Source organism: Lucilia sericata, unplaced genomic scaffold (assembly GCF_015586225.1).
Source record: "Lucilia sericata isolate MDLA Ls3-8-SP2 unplaced genomic scaffold, ASM1558622v1 Contig000118F_arrow, whole genome shotgun sequence".
Lineage (NCBI taxonomy): Eukaryota > Metazoa > Arthropoda > Insecta > Diptera > Calliphoridae > Lucilia > Lucilia sericata.
The window spans coordinates 245,925-263,603 of record NW_023994150.1 but is presented as its reverse complement, the minus strand read 5'-3'; the positions used below and the strand labels follow the sequence as shown (position 1 = coordinate 263,603).

The window sequence follows — 17,679 nt, the reverse complement described above, 5'->3', positions numbered from 1 at the left end:
TAATTACCCCTAATTAAAACTATTGACAAGCAAGATTTAAAAAAAAAAAATTTGATTACTCAAGTTTAAAAGTGCTAACTTAGCAAAGAATTCAATTTTTAAAATATTTCAATTTTATTATAGCCTACTTATAAATCATATGAAATTAGCAAAATAAGTACGAATGTATTAATCAATAATCTGGGTTTAAAAAAAATTTAGAAACATTTAGGTGCTTTCATCGAAGTACCAATACAGAAAATTTTTCCTGAAATTTAAATAAATAAATAAAAATCTGCAAATTACCTTGGTAGCACATTCTAGGCACTTTGTCACAACACTATTGATAACGCACATTAAATTTTTGGTTTCCCTGATAACATGATCTACTTTCACATAGGTAGCTGATGGACCTACGGTATGGTCCTTAACAGTGAATTGTAGTGATTGTACAAATGTCGGCACACGATCTAAAACGTTTAATAGATCCTTTTTGTGTGCACTTGCAGGAACCTATCACAACAACAAATATTAATAGAAATGTAATAAAACATAATTTAAAAACTTGCTATACCTGATAAGAAAATTGTCTCAAAATCTTATATAAACGATTTGCTTCCTCAGCGAAATATTCTGCTTGAGTAAACAGATCTTGTGTAGTTTTTAGGGAACCATTGCCTTTTGTAAACTGATACATTAAAAACGCCATGGCCGATAAGTTTTTAGCTCTCTTTATTATATCATTATCACATAACTCTTCATTCCAACGTGGCTGTAAGTCTTTCCTAACAGTTTCAGTTTCCAAATCCAACTCTTTACCACTTTCAGGTAAATCATTTTGAAAATTTACTGTTTTAGTTGGTTTAACTTCAGCGGCAACATTCTATAAGAAATTTATAATAATATTTAATTTAATTTGAGAAGTATGTTGTTGGAAAATAAGTAATTAACACACCGTTCCCATGGATAAATATTTCAAATCATGATCGTTTATATCGGTCGTTGACTCTAATATCTTTTTCGATACCAATGTAACCTCAGATACCAGCCAAGTCCACATTTCTACAAAGGCATCAAAGTTTTCACTAGCCACATTGCTTAAAGGAAATTTTGTTAGGATTTTGGCAGCTAATATCACTTGCGGTCCATAGATTCTTAGATTAATCGAAACGTGACTAGCCTGCTCTTTTAAAGCATCCTGGACAGCTATATGTCGTAGTAGCTTACATACTTCTAAAATATGATCACAATGTTCATGAAATTCATTAACTTGTTGTGTAAAATGCGGCAAATTTTGCTGAGAAATGGCCACATTAAGGTTGTTGACGAGTTCCGTAGACACTTTCAGAGCCTTGAACATTTCACGCGATTGTTCAATGGCCGAATTTATTAATTGTTCTGAAAGTGTTTTCACGGTAGCTAGCACAGTGTCAATGTATTCATCTTGAAAATGATCTTTGGAATATTGTTGCTGTTCTCCTTGTTTGGCAACAACATTTCTTAGGTACTTATTTAGTTCTCTGGTACAGTGATCACAATATATTAAAATGTTTTCACGCATTTCATGGCTGGTATAGGGAGAATCTGTGAAATCATGTATGTTTTCCAATATCCGATCGAAGGATATCAAGATCTTTTCAATCAGATCACCGCACACGCAATCTGGACTGATTGTCTTGTACTTAGGACTATTGCTGCTACTGCTGGTGGAATAATGATCTAGGCCATAGCATTCATTTAACAAACGTTCACCCTCGGGTAGACCACCAGAGTCGTATAATTTTTTGCTTTTATTGTCAATTGCCCAACGCTTTTCGACCGACTTTTTTCTATAGACACTGTGATTAAGTTTGGCATTTAGATAGGGATCACTGTGTTTCGTTTTATAGCGACAGCATTGCATTAGATAGGTAAAGTGTTGTATGGTTGCATGTATGGTGCCACGCTCGTCGTTGTTGTAATAGGAGTAGTGTTGCTTCGAGGAATGCCATTCCGACTCTAGAATTGCATCCTTGATTATAAAATGTATGTGATCCATGCCACGTCGTATTTGACAAAATACTGTATTGCGATTTTCTCTTGCTATAACACAATTATAATGGATCATGCAAACTTTTGATGAAGTTATCAATACCTTTACAGAATGATCCAAAACCTGGCGGGCTGAGAGAATTTCTGAACGTCTTCTTTCTTCTTTTAAGCTGTTGTTGGCAACGTTTGAAGTCAAACATGTCATTTCTACCATTTCTGTACCAAAAGCCGAAAAAGCTTGCACAAATTTCGTAAAGTTCATAACACATTCCAGATTCTGGGGACATTTACTGTCTTTATATTTAAAGGTAAATAGTTGTTTAACGACAATAATATCAACCAACAACAGGACTCTAGTTATAGAGGTTAGTAAAGAGCGTGAAGCCAATATTATGGCAGTATGATCAACAAAAGTTTTGGGTATACCCACGGCCAAACTGCTAGCCTCATTAATCAAATCTCCAGACATACATAATTGTTCAATCGATTTACCTAAGTAACGAATATACATAATTAGAAATTTTACACAGATATGTGTCTTTAAGTTCATACCAGTATCTCTAGCATCTTTGCAACAGTCAAACATATCAGCCTTGATATCCTGAAATCCTTCAGCTATAATTTCTCCTATTGTCACTAAACGATCGACAGCCATATTTATGGCCTGTCCTACACGTTTACAAGTCACTAGTTTCTGTTCACTACTCATGTCCAAGTGCCGTTGCGGTGTTAACTGTAATAAATAATATTTATTATTTCATGTGCCTAATGTTGGCCTTACACTTGATAGGCTTACCGGCTCCAAATTATTTGCAGATATCATTGTTACTTTCGTTTATTGTCACGATCTTCCGTGTGTCGTGTGTGTTTAGGCGCTAAACCTTTAATTATATCCTATTTATTTTGCTCTGATTTTAAAATACTTTTTCTCATAATTAGTAGATTCAATAGGATCTGCTGATCACCTAGTAGTTTCTAGTAATGATGTTTAATTTATGAATATTAAAATTAAAATATTATTAGTTTTTTATATATCTATGTATCTATATAGTATGTATACATCAATTCAGTTTGCATTCTTCTCTTCAAAATATAATCATTCTAAATAAATAAATTTTCCGGAGAACCTCGTAATTAATATGTATTTTTAATGTCATATTTGATATTTGCATTAACTGCATATAGACATCATTATATATACGAATGATGTATATATGTTTAAACATCTGAAATTATGTACTTATGACAAATATCAATAGATATATTTATGTGTTAAAACTTTTAACACACATATTTTACATGTGTAGGCAGCAGCAGTTTACAAACAAACATAACAACGTTACAATCGTGTGAAATAAAAAATATGTACATTCATCCATCTATAGTTAAATGTATGTGTCTACCTAGAGGTACAATATAATTCGATTTAAAATCCAATTCAACTTTACCTTTACTGAGTAGCTACTCGTAGCCTATCATCATCATCTTCAAGGTTACAGTCCATAAACATAGAAATAATATACTTATATTACAAGTTATTATTCCCTTTTGCAATATATACAAGTACATTAGGCCGGTCCCTCAAAACTGTACATGTCTCCTGCGTGTTCTTTGGTAACTAAGAAAGTAACTAATAGAAATTTGAGAGCCATTGATGAGTATTATTAAGAAACCCTATTAGAGGTTATAAATTTGATCCAAAGAGTACAAGAAATTGATGATCTGAAAGTTATCACTTGAGCCCAGTTTATATCCAAGGGCAAGTGGAATTTAGAGAAATCTAGTGCGTTAACTGTCAGTGGGATGGTGGCTGTCACTTTTGAAGTTCTTTTAGACATTCTGTGATATGTCGCCAATTTAACCTAAATTAGCTAATTTGTATATTAAAAATTGTATGCAAATTAATATTTTGCAAGACAATTGATTTTTTAAAATTAATTATTGATGAATAAGTAGGTATTCTTAATTAAACTAAACCAAATAGAAACCGTTTAAGTTAAAATAAATGAAATTTTTAAAACTTCCCCTAAAAAAGGGAGCAGTATTAATGAACATACATTTATCCATAGCTATATGCACATGTATGTATGTAACGTTGTAACCTTGTGGACAAATAGCGACGTAAGAATAAATTCACATACACCAACACGTAAAAACAAATACACTCACTTATACGTACATTCATATACAGGGGTTCAAATATTAATTAAATATTTATTAAAAACAATTTTGAAAAAATTATTTATATAAACCTAGAGTAGACACAAATGCAACACTATTCATTACATACATCAATCCAAAAGGTATATTTTCAATTCTTATTGGAATGATTACTCCGTTATTCACTTTTTTGAGAATTTAATTACAAATACCACTAATTCACACTACGACTTGATGTTTTGTTTGTGTTTTTTTCGTCCTTGCTTCTTCTTTGTTTTCACTTTTCTAATCTAACATTAAAAATCCTTTAATCATTATATTTTACCAATATCTCCCCTGTTTGGAGTTTCCTGTAGACATTTAACTTTAAAAGCAAATTTTAATGCCCCCAAACAAAATCTCTACCACAATATTTTTTAATATTCTTAGGACAGACAAATACACAAAATATTTTTGCAAGACAATGACTGTAAAGGCATTTTCATATATAGTTTTTTTTTCGATTTTAATTCGTAACTTTTACCTAATTTCCGAACACAAATTAATGTCAGTAACGTTTTGAATATTTTGCACAATTATTAAATGGTTAATTTATAACAATTTGTATGTTTATGTATAAATAAATACATAAACAATTTGTGGAAATTTATTTATTTTATTTTCTTCACAAGTTGTGTAGATGCTCCCAGGTAAGCAAGTGTTTAAAGAGTCACTGGATAACACATGCGCACAAAGTTCCAAATTACATGATTATCGATAAATTTGTTGCATTGTGGCAGTGTAATCGAAAACACATTTTAGTATTATTTTTCGACTGCTAGTTACTTACTAGCATTTTAAAAAATATATAATAATGGACAGAAAGTTTATTTTAAAAACGTTTTTTAACAACAAGCTTTTAAAAACTCAAATTTTGAGTTATGTCAGACTTATAGTAAATGAGCGCTCTGTATATGTGTTCAAATACTTAATTAGTTTTAGGACTGAATGAATCATCTGAAGTTCAGAAATTAAAGCTCAAAATCTCGTGCACTTGCCCAGAAGTTTTTAGTCCTGCCATCACTCCCTATTAACATCTATCATTTTAATCACCCAGCATAGAAATGAATTTGAAAGTATGTTTGGGAACACCATGCTTAGCTGAATGACAAACACTTTGCTAAATGTTCGAGTTATAAATTTTTTGACGGATTATTTTTCTAATGAACAGCTCAACAGTTACCGCAGTCTCATTGGGCTGGCTGAATCCGGTTATAAAAGAAATCAGCCATTACATATTAACTCCACCGAGAAACTACTAGTAACATCTTTTAAGCTCAAGATTGCAATAGCTTTATAGAGTAGGAAACTGCGGGATCATTTTATTCAAATGTATTGTAACTCTTGCTTGCCAGAAAGCAATCAACCGTTGCCCGAGCTCGAAAGAGTACTTGTAACCATGCCAAACATATTCTTTTGAACTCGTGCAGTTAAAAAGGTATTAGCAGATCTCATTATAAATATGTAGGTCTCCTGGACCAGAATACTCTTCGATGCTAGCTCATCCATTAGCCAAAATTACTAAAAATTACCAAAAAGAGATAGGCTAATAATCTTGAAAATTATCGCCAAATGCAATTTGTTCAGCACTTTCCAAAGTTATGGAATGTGCTGAATAGATAGGTAGATAGATAGGTAGATAGATAGATAGATAGATAGATAGATAGCTAGATAGATAGATAGATAGATAGATAGATAGATAGATAGATAGATAGATAGCTAGATAGATAGATAGATAGATAGATAGATAGATAAATAGATAGATAGATAGATAGATATATAGATATATAGATAGATAGATAGATAGATAGATAGATAGACGGATGGATGGATGGAGGGATAGATAGATAGGTAGATAGATAGATGGTTGGATGGATGGATGGATAGATAGGTAGATAGATAGATAGATATATATATATATATATATATATATATATATATATATATATATATATATATATATATATATATATATATATATGTATAGATAGATATATAGATACATATATAGATAGATAGATAGATAGATAAATAGATAGATAGATAGATAGATAGATAATTCCAAGGCGTTTGATGGGGTGTATCACGGTGCACTTTTACCAAAACTAATTGATCGAGCTTTATCAGGAATCGCTCTATAGGAGTTGTTAGATAGGATCTCATCAAACGAGTTCAAGATAAATTTAGAGCTCAGTTCTTTCTCCCACTCTATTCCTTATCTTTCTAAATGATCTTCTATGTCAACATTTTAACGCTATCTACTCTTATATGCCAAACCCTTTGCAGTTAGCTGCAATGGGGCAAAACATGAATGAATCAGTAAATCAAAATCTAGTGGAAATCTCTGAATGGGGTGGTGCTATTAGAGTTAATTTTAATGCTCGCAGGACTCAATGTAGTGTTTTAACGCACAATCGTACAAGAATTAGAAGCTCTTGATTTTTTGGACATGAGAATACAGTGCGATGTTCGCTGGACTAAACACTAGACACTTGAATGACGAAATAAGCATTCAATTGTCTCGGTATTATAAAACGTTGCAAGACTAGTGCAGTATCATTCCCTCTCACTACTATACCACTTACATATATCCGATCTAAAATGGAATAAAACTCTTATGTATAATAGGTCGGTACGGCTACTCGACCACGTACAGGAGAGGGCGAAAGTATCGGTGACAGTAGGGTTTCCAACTCTATTGATACTCTGGAGCAGCGTGAGTGCGTTTTACTGTTCTACCGATACTACAATGCAATGTCATTTTCTGAAACTAGGGAGCTGTTTCCCGAAAGTCGCATAGTTAAACGCAACACTGATCATTCATCGAGAGCATATTCATTTGCAGAAAGAATTCGTTCTTAAATCGTACTGTCCGTACGTGGAACAAACTTCCCCCAAAGGTCTTTCCTATTACTTGGAATGTGTTCATAAATATAATGGTTTTAGTAGAAGTAATAATAATATTCAATATTGAGAGTCTTAGTATTATTTTCTAAAACTGTAAAACTATATAAAATTGATCAAAGTCATTGGTTAAAAGCACTTGATCCAAATATGATCCAATAATGTTCAAAAATTTCATCCATATGGTGATATCGTTATAATAATAATAATCACCACCATCATCATTAAGTTAATTCTACAACATTATTGAAAAATAACTTACATAAGATGTCAACATAATCGGATTTATTGAAAATGGTGTATAATAACAGTAATTATTAATAAAATGTATGTTAAACTAAACAACTTTGTTCATTTGCTGTAGGTCACCAACAAACGGTACTGCCCAGAATGTGAAAAATTTTCACACTTGTCACCCTACAACAGTTGGGTGGTAGTTTATGGTTGATTAAACATTTAAACCCTATTTTACTGTGATATAAACACGAAAATTCCTTATTATTATAAATGTTTTCGAAAGAACATGAATTCTTCATTTAATTTAAAATTAATTATCTGAGAGAAAACTCCAGGAAAAGTTATTTAATTATGGAAAATGCTACAAAGAATGCATGCTGCTTCAAATGTCTAATATGATTAACGAGCAAATTGTAGCATCTTATGGAAAATTTGATTTCCACCCCTAATTTTTGGCACCGCCTATTTGTGTGAAGTTGATTTTCATTTTTTGTTTATTTTTATTGTTGTTTTATCAAATTACTCGCTTTAAAGCGTGTAGCATTGTAATATGAGTATTAATTGCATCCTTCAGATAATATAGTGCTAATAAAGTTATTTTTCAAATTGAATTCCTTTTTTATTATATTATATATTTTGCTAAATTGATATTAAGTTAAAACAAGAAAAAAAAAAAACAAAGAAAAATTTTAACAATCATAAAATGGAGTATTCATTGAAAAATTTTGTGATTTCGGAAAATCTTAAAGATTCCGCAAAAACGTTTTATAGTTCTAATGTTATCGGTAGAGACATATTGACCAGTTATGATTTGGTAATGGATCATTTCAAAAATTGTCACAGTCATTCCTCAGCACATCATCATAGTACAGTAGTTAATGATGTCAATACCCAAGTACTATATGAAAATCAAGAGGAATCGGATATATATTTCAACTTTAATTCCCAAACAACTACAAGCAATCAGTTTTCAGGTATGTCTAGAGTTACTTCTTTTTTTCCTTTTTGTAATTCATTAACAAATTTAATTTCAAAATCAAACGTAACATCACACATTCGTACATACATACATACATATTTACATACATATGTACATATGCTATTGTTTGATTGTTAATCTTAATCCTTATGAATATTGTTATCCTATTACTTGTTCCTCATCTAATAGAAGCGCTTAACCAGAAATAAAATTAACACTTATTCGCATAGAAGCACACAAACAAATAAACACACGGACGCACATTTTTGTACAATGAATGTCTACCAAGTTAGATATTTCAATCCGACGAATGTTAACATTTTCTTTAACATAGTAAAATTATATTTAACCAGATGTGTCTGATGGGCGACCTTCTTTTACAGCGTTAGTACTTTTACTACAAGTTACCACTCAAAACACTTAAGTAAATTGGCTGCTGTTTGTCTGTCTGTCTATCGGTCCGTCCGTTTGTTTGTTTGTTGTTACAACACGCTTATGACACGCTTATACAAACAACAAAATTAAAAACAAAAAATGTTTTTTTTTTTTTTTTTTGATTTCAGGGGAGGAAATAAAAATTGAATACTTTGAAATTTATTCATTCGGATAAGTAATATGTCAAATTTGTTAGTCAGACAATTTTTTTATGTTTCATAAACTTCCTAATCCATGTTAAATAAGATCAAAAATATTTAAACATCATTGTATTTCCCTTTGATGTTTACTAAATATACATTTAAAGGTGCGTCGGAAGAAATTTGAGTTACGGAAACGGCATAAAATCAAATCGTAAAATATCAAGTGTTTTTTTCAAATTCGATAAAAATTTTAATCATTGTTTTGTCCTCGTATGATGAAAATGATGTCGGAAATAACGGCATTATGGTCGTCCACTTTTTCACTTTTCGCTGTATGCCAATGTTGACTTCCCAATTGTTTGCCAACATAAACTAATGACTTGGTCTAGCCCTTCAGATAATAATCGAATGGTGTCAGATCAAGTGACAACTGCATTTGTAGAAACCAAGTTATCCCCAAATTTTGATTTAAATAAATCGATGGTTGCGGTCGCCGTTTGACACGTAGCGCCAACTTATTAACGTTCAACTTTCAATCTATATTTTAGAGTATGATAGTTCGTTCAAGAGTGAAATCTTTTATAAGTTCTAAGTGTAATTAGAAAGTACTCTATATATCAGAGACATTATGGACCGAACTGTGTAGATTTTGATATAACAGTAATAATACAAATAACTAATATTATCTTATTGTCAACGTATTTAAGGAAATGACAATGAATTAATTTTTTAAATCATTTATGCGGGCTAGGATCAATTTTGAACAAATCAAAATGGTAAAGGTTTTCGAGTTATTTAAAATATACTTATGAATTATAAAGTCTGTCTTACATTCCGAATGGGTTTAATTCCGTAGTTATTATTCGGATCGATTTTGGTTTAATTTCTTTAGATTCCGATTAATTTTCTTCTTTCGAATATCGCTGATCCTTTCGGAAAATGCTCATTAAAAAAATAAAATGTTAAATAATTCTACTTCCGATCGGAATGATATTCAAAAATTAACATCTCCACCTAAAAGGCGGAGATTTACCGCAATGATTTTTTGTTAATTGACTTATAGTGGTTTAATTTTGAGCATCCATCGTTAAATATCATAGAGCCTTATTTACTCATTAAAACCACCCCCCGGGGCATGTTTCCATGATGTATTGCAATCTCGGGGTATAGAGGTGCAACCAGCACCTCTAGTCTGCCGGGACTATAAGCTGGTGATGTCACTTCACTCCTCGGCTAGTCCTTGGTATGATTTGACATGGGGTCTAACCTAAAGAACCACATAATCTGGTACTACGGGTAGGCAGTTGCCTGCAGGACTATGTCCTGGCTGGTCATTTGGTTGAGGTTCCTTCGGGATCCATCCAAATTCGCGGGGAGAGTAAGTGGCTGATGAAGGACTGAGGTAAGCTGTTGCCGAGACAACAGATACCCCACAGAGGATTGACTGTGGGACTAAGCGTTGGAAATGAGTTGGTGTTAATTGTATATGGTACGGGATGAATCTGGGGTATGCGGGCCTCACCCACACGTTTACCAAGAATAAGTGTGTCGTATGTTTTTATTTTATGAATGTGTCGGATGAATGAGAAGTGTGCTGGGTTGAATGATGATGGATGAAAGGTATCATATACAAATGATACCATTGAATTTTCTTTCCTTGTCCAGATAAACTCTAAAGAGTAAACTCTGTTCATATCAGAATTACCACAGTGTGTCACTGTGAGTAAGAACAAAGTCTCGGCTTATTTGATGGATACGTACTTCGGTCTACCGGTTACGTCTCTAAGTGCTGTTGCCGAATCAACAGAAGCTATCCCATCTGTGTGGTTGTAAACGGAAGTGATGTTTTACATCTCGGAAGTTAAGCAACGGGGCAGCAATGGTCAGAGATTGGATAGCTCAAGTACTCGAGCAAAGTGCTTGTTCATGGACCGGCTTTAGCCATGTACAAAAATTGCCACCTGATTTCTTCATTGAAGAAAGCACTTCGTCATATATTACTCATTAAACATATTTCCGAACTTCAAATACCCTGAAAAAACCCATGGCCTGAATTTGAACAAATCTGGTGCACATTTTTTTAATTTTAACGATAATAGTTGGTATTTTTTTTTTTTTGCAAAGTTCATCGATTCCAAGATTTAGTTTTTTTAATTAAAATTTGGACAATGTTTTTTTGTGTTCATGGAGATAAATTTTTAAATTGAAATTGATTTTTGATAATCACCAATTTTAAAATAAATTATTGTTATTATGAGAGAAGCAGAATCCTATATTGATATATAAATACTATTTATACCCTACACCACTATTGATAATCACCAATTTTAAAATAAATTATTGTTATTATGAGAGAAGCAGAATCTTATATTGATATATAAATACTATTTATACCCTACACCACTATATTGTGGAGGGTATTATGCGTCTGCGCTGATGTTTGTAACATCAAAAAATATTGGTCCTACACCACCTTAAAGTACACCAATCGACTGCATATACTCTTCTTTTGACACTAGGATATGGTTAAAATTGGTCCATTATATATAATCCATTATAATAATCTCTCTACTACTTACAGACTTTAAAAATGATTCATCATCATATCATGCAGATCGACAAAAGCAAAGAAGAATGCGTACCACATTTAGTTCGGCCCAAATAAAGGAACTGGAAAAAATATTCCAGGAAACACATTACCCCGATATATATACACGTGAAGAAATTGCAACAAAAATTGATCTAACCGAAGCCCGGGTACAGGTAAGAAAGAAAAGATAATACAGTATGATTTTATTACTTAGTTACACTGTGCTACAGTTTTTTGGCGATATTTAAAATAACGTTTTGATTGTCAAAAAATTATATTTAATTTTTATAAGCCTTTGATAAATTAAAAAAATAAACTCATGAATATTGAGGTTTTAATTTCTTAAATATGTTTTTAGGTTTGGTTCCAGAATCGAAGAGCTAAATTCCGAAAACAGGAAAGACATTCTATACATATCAGCAGATCGACGCCTTCATACTAAATATACAACAATTACTTATAATATTTTATATAAAATAGTTCTACAAATACAAAATGTGAAAGAATAGAATATCGTCAATTTAAATAAGAAAGACAAAAAAATAACTTTAATTAGTATTTTCAAATGGGTCTTTCTTGATAATTTAACGAATTACTATTTTATTTCATATCCCAATGATATTAAAGAAATAAAAATGTAAAATATATTTCAAATTAAACACGTGTTTTAATGGGAAATATGAGTGATCGAAGATTTTTTGCTATTTTCTTATTGGAGCGTTATTTAAGAAACTACAGCCGACATAAGATTTCTCATTTAAAAATCGGTTTTAAGTGGGAAATATGAGTAATCACAGTTTTTTGGTATTTACTCAATTGGAGTGTTATTTAAGAAACTACAGCCGACATAAGATTTCTTATATAAAAATATATTTTTTGTGGGAAATATGAGTGATCACAGATTTTTTCTATTTTCTCAATTGGATCGTTAATTACAGCCGATTTTAGATTTCTCATTTAAAAATCGATTTTAAGTGAAAAATATAAGTGATCACATATTTAAGCTATTTTCTCAATTGGAGCGTTATTTAAGACACTACAGCCGATTTTAGATTTCTGGTATATAAATATTGATTCTTAGTGGGAAATATGGGTGATCACAGATTTTTGTTATTTTCTCAATTGGAGAGTTATTTAAGAAACTACAGCCGAATTAAGATTTCTTATATAAAAATTGATTTTAAGTGGGAAATATGAGCGATCACAGAGTTTAGCTATTTTCTCAATTGGAGTGTTAATTAAGAAACTACAGTCGATTTAAGATTTCTTTAATAAAAATTGATTTTAAGTGGGAAATATGAGTGATCACAGATTTTAGCTATTTTCTCAATTGGAGAGTTATTTAAGAAACTACAGCCGATTTAAGATTTCTTATATAAAAATTGATTTTAAGTGGGAAATATGAGTGATCACAGATTTTAGCTATTTTCTCAATTGGAGCGTTAATTAAGAAACTACAGTCGATTTAAGATTTCTTTAATAAAAATTGATTTTTAGTGTGAAATATGAGTGATCACAGATTTTAGCTATTTTCTCAATTGAAGCGTTATTTAAGAAACTACAGCCGATTTAAGATTTCTTTAATAAAAATCGATTTTAAGTGAGAAATATGAGTGATCACAGATTTTAGCTATTTTCTCAATTGGAGCGTTATTTAAGAAACTACAGCCGACATAAGATTTCTTATATTAATATTGATTTTAAGTGGGAAATATGAGTGATCACAGATTTTTGTTATTTTCTCAATTGGAGCGTTATTTAAGAAACTACAGCCGATTTTAGATTTCTTTAATAAAAATTGATTTTTAGTGGGAAATATGAGTGATCACAGATTTTTGTTATTTTCTCAATTGGATAGTTATTTAAGAAACTACAGTCGATTTTAGATTTTCCATATAAAAATCGATTTTAAGTGGGAAATATGAGTGTTATTTAAGAAACTACAGCCGATTTAATATTTCTTATATAAAAGTCGATTTTAAGTGGGAAATATGAGTGATCACAGATTTAAGCTATTTTTTTAACTGGAGCGTTATTTAAGACAGTACTGCCGATTTTAGATTTCTGGTATAAATATTGATTTTTAGTGAGAAATATGGCTGATCACAGATTTTTGTTATTTTCTCAATTGGATCGTTATTTAAGAAACTACAGCCGATTTTAGATTTCTGGTATAAATGTTGATTTTTAGTGGGAAATATGGGTGATCATAGATTTTTGTTATTTTATCAATTGGAGCGTTATTTAAGAAACTACAGCCGATTTAACATTTCTTATATAAAAGTCGATTTTAAGTAGGAAATATGAGCGATCACAGATTTAAGCTATTTTCTCAATTGAAGCGTTATTTAAGAAACTACAGCCGATTTAAGATTTCTTTAATAAAAATTGATTTTTAGTGGGAAATATGAGTAATCACAGATTTTTGTTTTCTCAATTGGATAACTATTTAAGAAACTACAGCCGATTTTAGATTTCTCATATAAAAATTAATATTAAGTGGGAAATATGAGTGATCACAGATTTAAGCTATTTTTTCAATTGTAGCGTTATTTAAGACAGTACAGCCGATTTTAGATTTCCGGTTTAAATATTAATTTTTAGTGGGAAATATGGGTGATCACAGATTTTTGTTATTTTCTCAATTGGAGCGTTATTTAAGACACTACAGCCGATTTTTGATTTCTGGTATAAATATTGATTTTTAGTGGCAAATATGAGGGATCACAGATTTAAACTATTTTCTCAATTGGAGCGTTATTTAAGAAACTGCAGCCGATTTAAGATTTCTTTAATAAAAATTGATTTTTAGTGGGAAATATGAGTGATCACAGATTTTTGTTATTTTCTCAATTGGATTAATTATTTAAGAAACTACAGCCGATTTTAGATTTCTCTTATAAAAATCGATTTTTAGTGGGAAATATGAGTGATCACAGATTTTAGTTATTTTCTCAATTGGAGCGTTTTATAAGAAATTACAGCTGATTTAAGATTTCTCAATTGGTGCGTTATTTAAGATGCTACAGTCTATGATATGAGTGATGGTTTTTACATAAAAATCGAGAGAAGTATCAGAGATCAGTAATGAAAAGTGATCACAGATCAGTAATGAAAAGTGCCATCCCTTTTGTTGCTATTTTCTACCCTTGAAATGATGTAATATTAAAAAAGTACCAGATACCACATTAACTACAGCATGTCTCACCTAAAATATTGTTAGTGTAAAAATTTTTAAAATATTGTCATCACCCTGCTAGTTAGTGGCACCATCGAAATCTTATAATTTAGCTACAATTTTACTAAAAATAAACATTTTCCATGTTTATTACAAAGTGATACATAAATTTTTTTGAATGATATTGTTGGGAGTTTTGTGTTTAAAGAAAATAATTCACTACAGTTGAAACAATTAATTGTTTCAGTTTTTATTTTAAAATCGAACCATATTTTCCAAGGTACTAGAGTTATCTTACGACGTCTACAATCTGCTGTATATATGTATCTACTATTTTTTTCTTTTTGTCAAAAGATTTATTTTCAAGAATAAGAAGAAAAGAATAAAAAGTCTTTGTTTAAACATAATAAAAAGTATTGAAAGCGAAATGCGTAAATAAGTGGTCAATATTTTGACACAATTTGTTTGTCATAATTTGTTTGAATTAATTATTTTTTGTGTTTTTTTGGGAATCTCGAGTATACATACATACAAATGTACATATGGTTGTTATTATTGCATTGAATTTATTATGTAGCATTGATTTTTTTACTTTTTGTTTTTTTTTTAATTCACTGAAAACTAATTGATGACAGTTGTGTGGTTTGATAGTAGAGTAATGAATGAATGGTTTATTGTGTTTTGCTCCATATGAAAATAATTTATTAATTGAATTGAATTATGTTGTAATTGCTTTCAGTCAATAGAAAATACCAAAAACGATGTTTTCTAATGGTCTTCCTTGCAACTTACCATTTCCCAGTTGTCTAGGCATATCGAAAGACAGTGGAAATGATGAATTGCTGCCCTCCAATACTGGCAATAGAGAACCAGTTATATTAAATGTATACGACATGGTAAGATTCATTTTAAAGCTATATTTTCAAGTAAAAATTAATTTGTTTTAATGTTCCACAGTATTGGATTAACGAATATACGACTTCGATTGGTTTGGGTGTTTTTCATTCTGGCGTAGAAGTATTTGGTACGGAATTCGCTTATGGCGGGCATCCATTTCCATTTACTGGTGTTTTTGAAATCACGCCCAGAGACCATGACGAACTGGGTGAACAATTTCAATTTAGACAAAGTATACAAATTGGCTGTACAGATTTTACGTACCAAGAAGTTAGACGTATCGTTGAAGAATTGGGCAACCAATTTCGAGGAGACCGTTATCATTTAATGAACAACAACTGCAATCATTTCTCCAGTGCTCTTACTCAGGTGTGTGTTTACATTACCAATATAAATAGTTTTAAATTTATAAAAAAATATTTATTTAATTATAGATCCTTTGTGGCCAAGAAATACCCAGCTGGGTAAACCGTTTAGCCCATTTTAGTTCTTGTGTACCATTTTTGCAAAGATGCTTGCCAAAGTAAATTTCATTAAAAACACTATCTTCATAATAAACTAATTGTTAATGTTTCTTCTTTAGAGAATGGCTCACTCCAAATGCCTTACAGCAGAGCATAACGGCTATCCAGGAACGTGATGACTCTGAACATAGTCCGCTTTGAAATAGGATTTGTTCGGGGCAACAACAATAATCGAAACACATTGCACCAATTTGTACTATATAAATACATACTCGTACAACCAACCATCATCAACACACACATACTACATACAAACAAACATACAGACGACATACATACACATACATATTTGCATATAACAATTATATTATTTTTTAAAATTTTTAATATTATTTTGTATTTAGATTGATAAATTTTAGAAATGTAATTCGGTTAAATTAACGATTAAACGATAGATAAATAGAAATATGTAATTAATTCATTAAGATCACGATCATCGGAATTTGCATTCTATTTGTTTAAATTTACGATCAGTATCTTGTGGATAAATTTCGAAATAAGATCGTTTTTATTTTTACACGGAAAATTATTCGTGCGAAACAACAAATAAGCATTGCAATGAAAATGAGCATTTATAAAAAAAAAAAAATATATAAAAAAGAAACATGTTATCACTTGAAATATTTATTAATATTTCATTATCTTGAACAAAAAGAAAAAAATAAGAAAAATTATAAAATGTATTTTGAGAAGTTTATTTATTTAGCTCAAAAGCCATTTATTTTCTCTCTCTTTAAATAGGTCTTATTTTAATTAAAAAAACACTTGTATTAAAAATGAATTCAAAAACTATTATTTAATATCACTTCATGACATCAAACAAAAAGAAAAAAAGTTAAAAAATGGTCTATATATAACTCTATTTAGTTTATTAAATACTACTACTTAAAAACGAAAAATAAAACATTAACATTTTCATTTGTTACGCACATAAATTATGGTTACCAAAAAAAAAAAAAAAAAAGAGAAAAACATCTATTGTTCTTAAATAATATAAATTGTATTATGTATTTTTATTTTATATTTACAACAACCTATGGCGGCATTGTTTTCCAACAAAAAGTGATGTCGTTAAATAATTAATATGTTTGAATTTATATTGTATAGACAGAAAAATAAAAGATATTCTATTAGAATCATACAAAATACAAGTACAAAACGAATTCATCTCTTTAACTCATTTTTTGTAGTTTTATTTAAGGAAGAAATATGAAAAATTTAGAGGGAAAACGACTTTTTTTCGAACTTTGTAAAAAGTTATATAAATATAAAATCGAATAACAGTTTGTTTTTATCAGAAAAAGTCAAAGTCGACATCCTTGTAGGGAAAGAATTGACTTGCGGTAAGAAAGTCAGAAAGTCGACTTTTTTATAAGAAAATGTTGCCAGATTGTAAATAATTAAATGTAAAAAAATACAAAAAGCTATGCTTACAAAAGTCGAAAATCTAATAACAAGATTTGAAGTTCTTTGTTTTTTAATTAAAAGTAGATCTGGTATTATTCTATATTATTTTCTCGAATAAATTAATTTCATACAAAAGAATATCAATATGCTATTTACATACCCACTGTTATTAACAC

At 30.3% G+C, this 17,679-nt stretch overlaps 3 protein-coding genes across 6 annotated transcripts in view; 2 read left to right on the top strand and 1 right to left on the bottom strand.

Moving 5' to 3' along the window:
* Positions 1-17,679, bottom strand: part of LOC119600662 (alpha-catulin) — a 56,600-nt gene that overhangs the window by 1,773 nt on the left and 37,148 nt on the right. Inside the window, exons 1-6 of one of the 3 annotated variants that reach the window (XM_037951074.1) lie at positions 4,694-4,855; positions 2,807-2,985; positions 2,563-2,743; positions 935-2,502; positions 554-862; positions 286-492 (exon numbers count right to left, since the gene is read on the bottom strand). In XM_037951074.1, coding sequence (XP_037807002.1) covers positions 286-492; positions 554-862; positions 935-2,502; positions 2,563-2,743; positions 2,807-2,833 — 2,292 coding nt within the window. In that variant the 5' untranslated portion in view covers positions 2,834-2,985; positions 4,694-4,855. Of the gene's footprint in view, positions 1-285; positions 493-553; positions 863-934; positions 2,503-2,562; positions 2,744-2,806; positions 2,986-4,693; positions 4,856-17,679 lie in introns of those variants that run through there. The other 2 variants (XM_037951076.1, XM_037951075.1) reach the window with 2 other exon arrangements.
* Positions 8,054-11,948, top strand: LOC119600667 (ALX homeobox protein 1). Its single transcript, XM_037951083.1, has 3 exons — positions 8,054-8,324; positions 11,489-11,670; positions 11,856-11,948. The coding sequence occupies exons 1-3, from the start codon at positions 8,054-8,056 to the stop codon at positions 11,937-11,939; spliced, it is 537 nt and encodes a 178-aa protein (XP_037807011.1). The 3' UTR covers positions 11,940-11,948.
* LOC119600666 (deubiquitinase DESI2) lies at positions 14,763-17,276 on the top strand. 2 transcript variants are annotated; one of them, XM_037951080.1, is made up of 5 exons: positions 14,763-14,955; positions 15,415-15,571; positions 15,633-15,941; positions 16,007-16,095; positions 16,156-17,276. In XM_037951080.1, exons 2-5 carry the CDS (start codon positions 15,437-15,439, stop codon positions 16,235-16,237), a joined length of 615 nt encoding a protein of 204 aa, XP_037807008.1. In that variant the 5' UTR covers positions 14,763-14,955; positions 15,415-15,436; the 3' UTR covers positions 16,238-17,276. The 2 variants fall into 2 exon arrangements, with proteins under 2 accessions (XP_037807008.1, XP_037807009.1); XM_037951081.1 differs by lacking the exon at positions 14,763-14,955 and adding an exon at positions 15,187-15,211.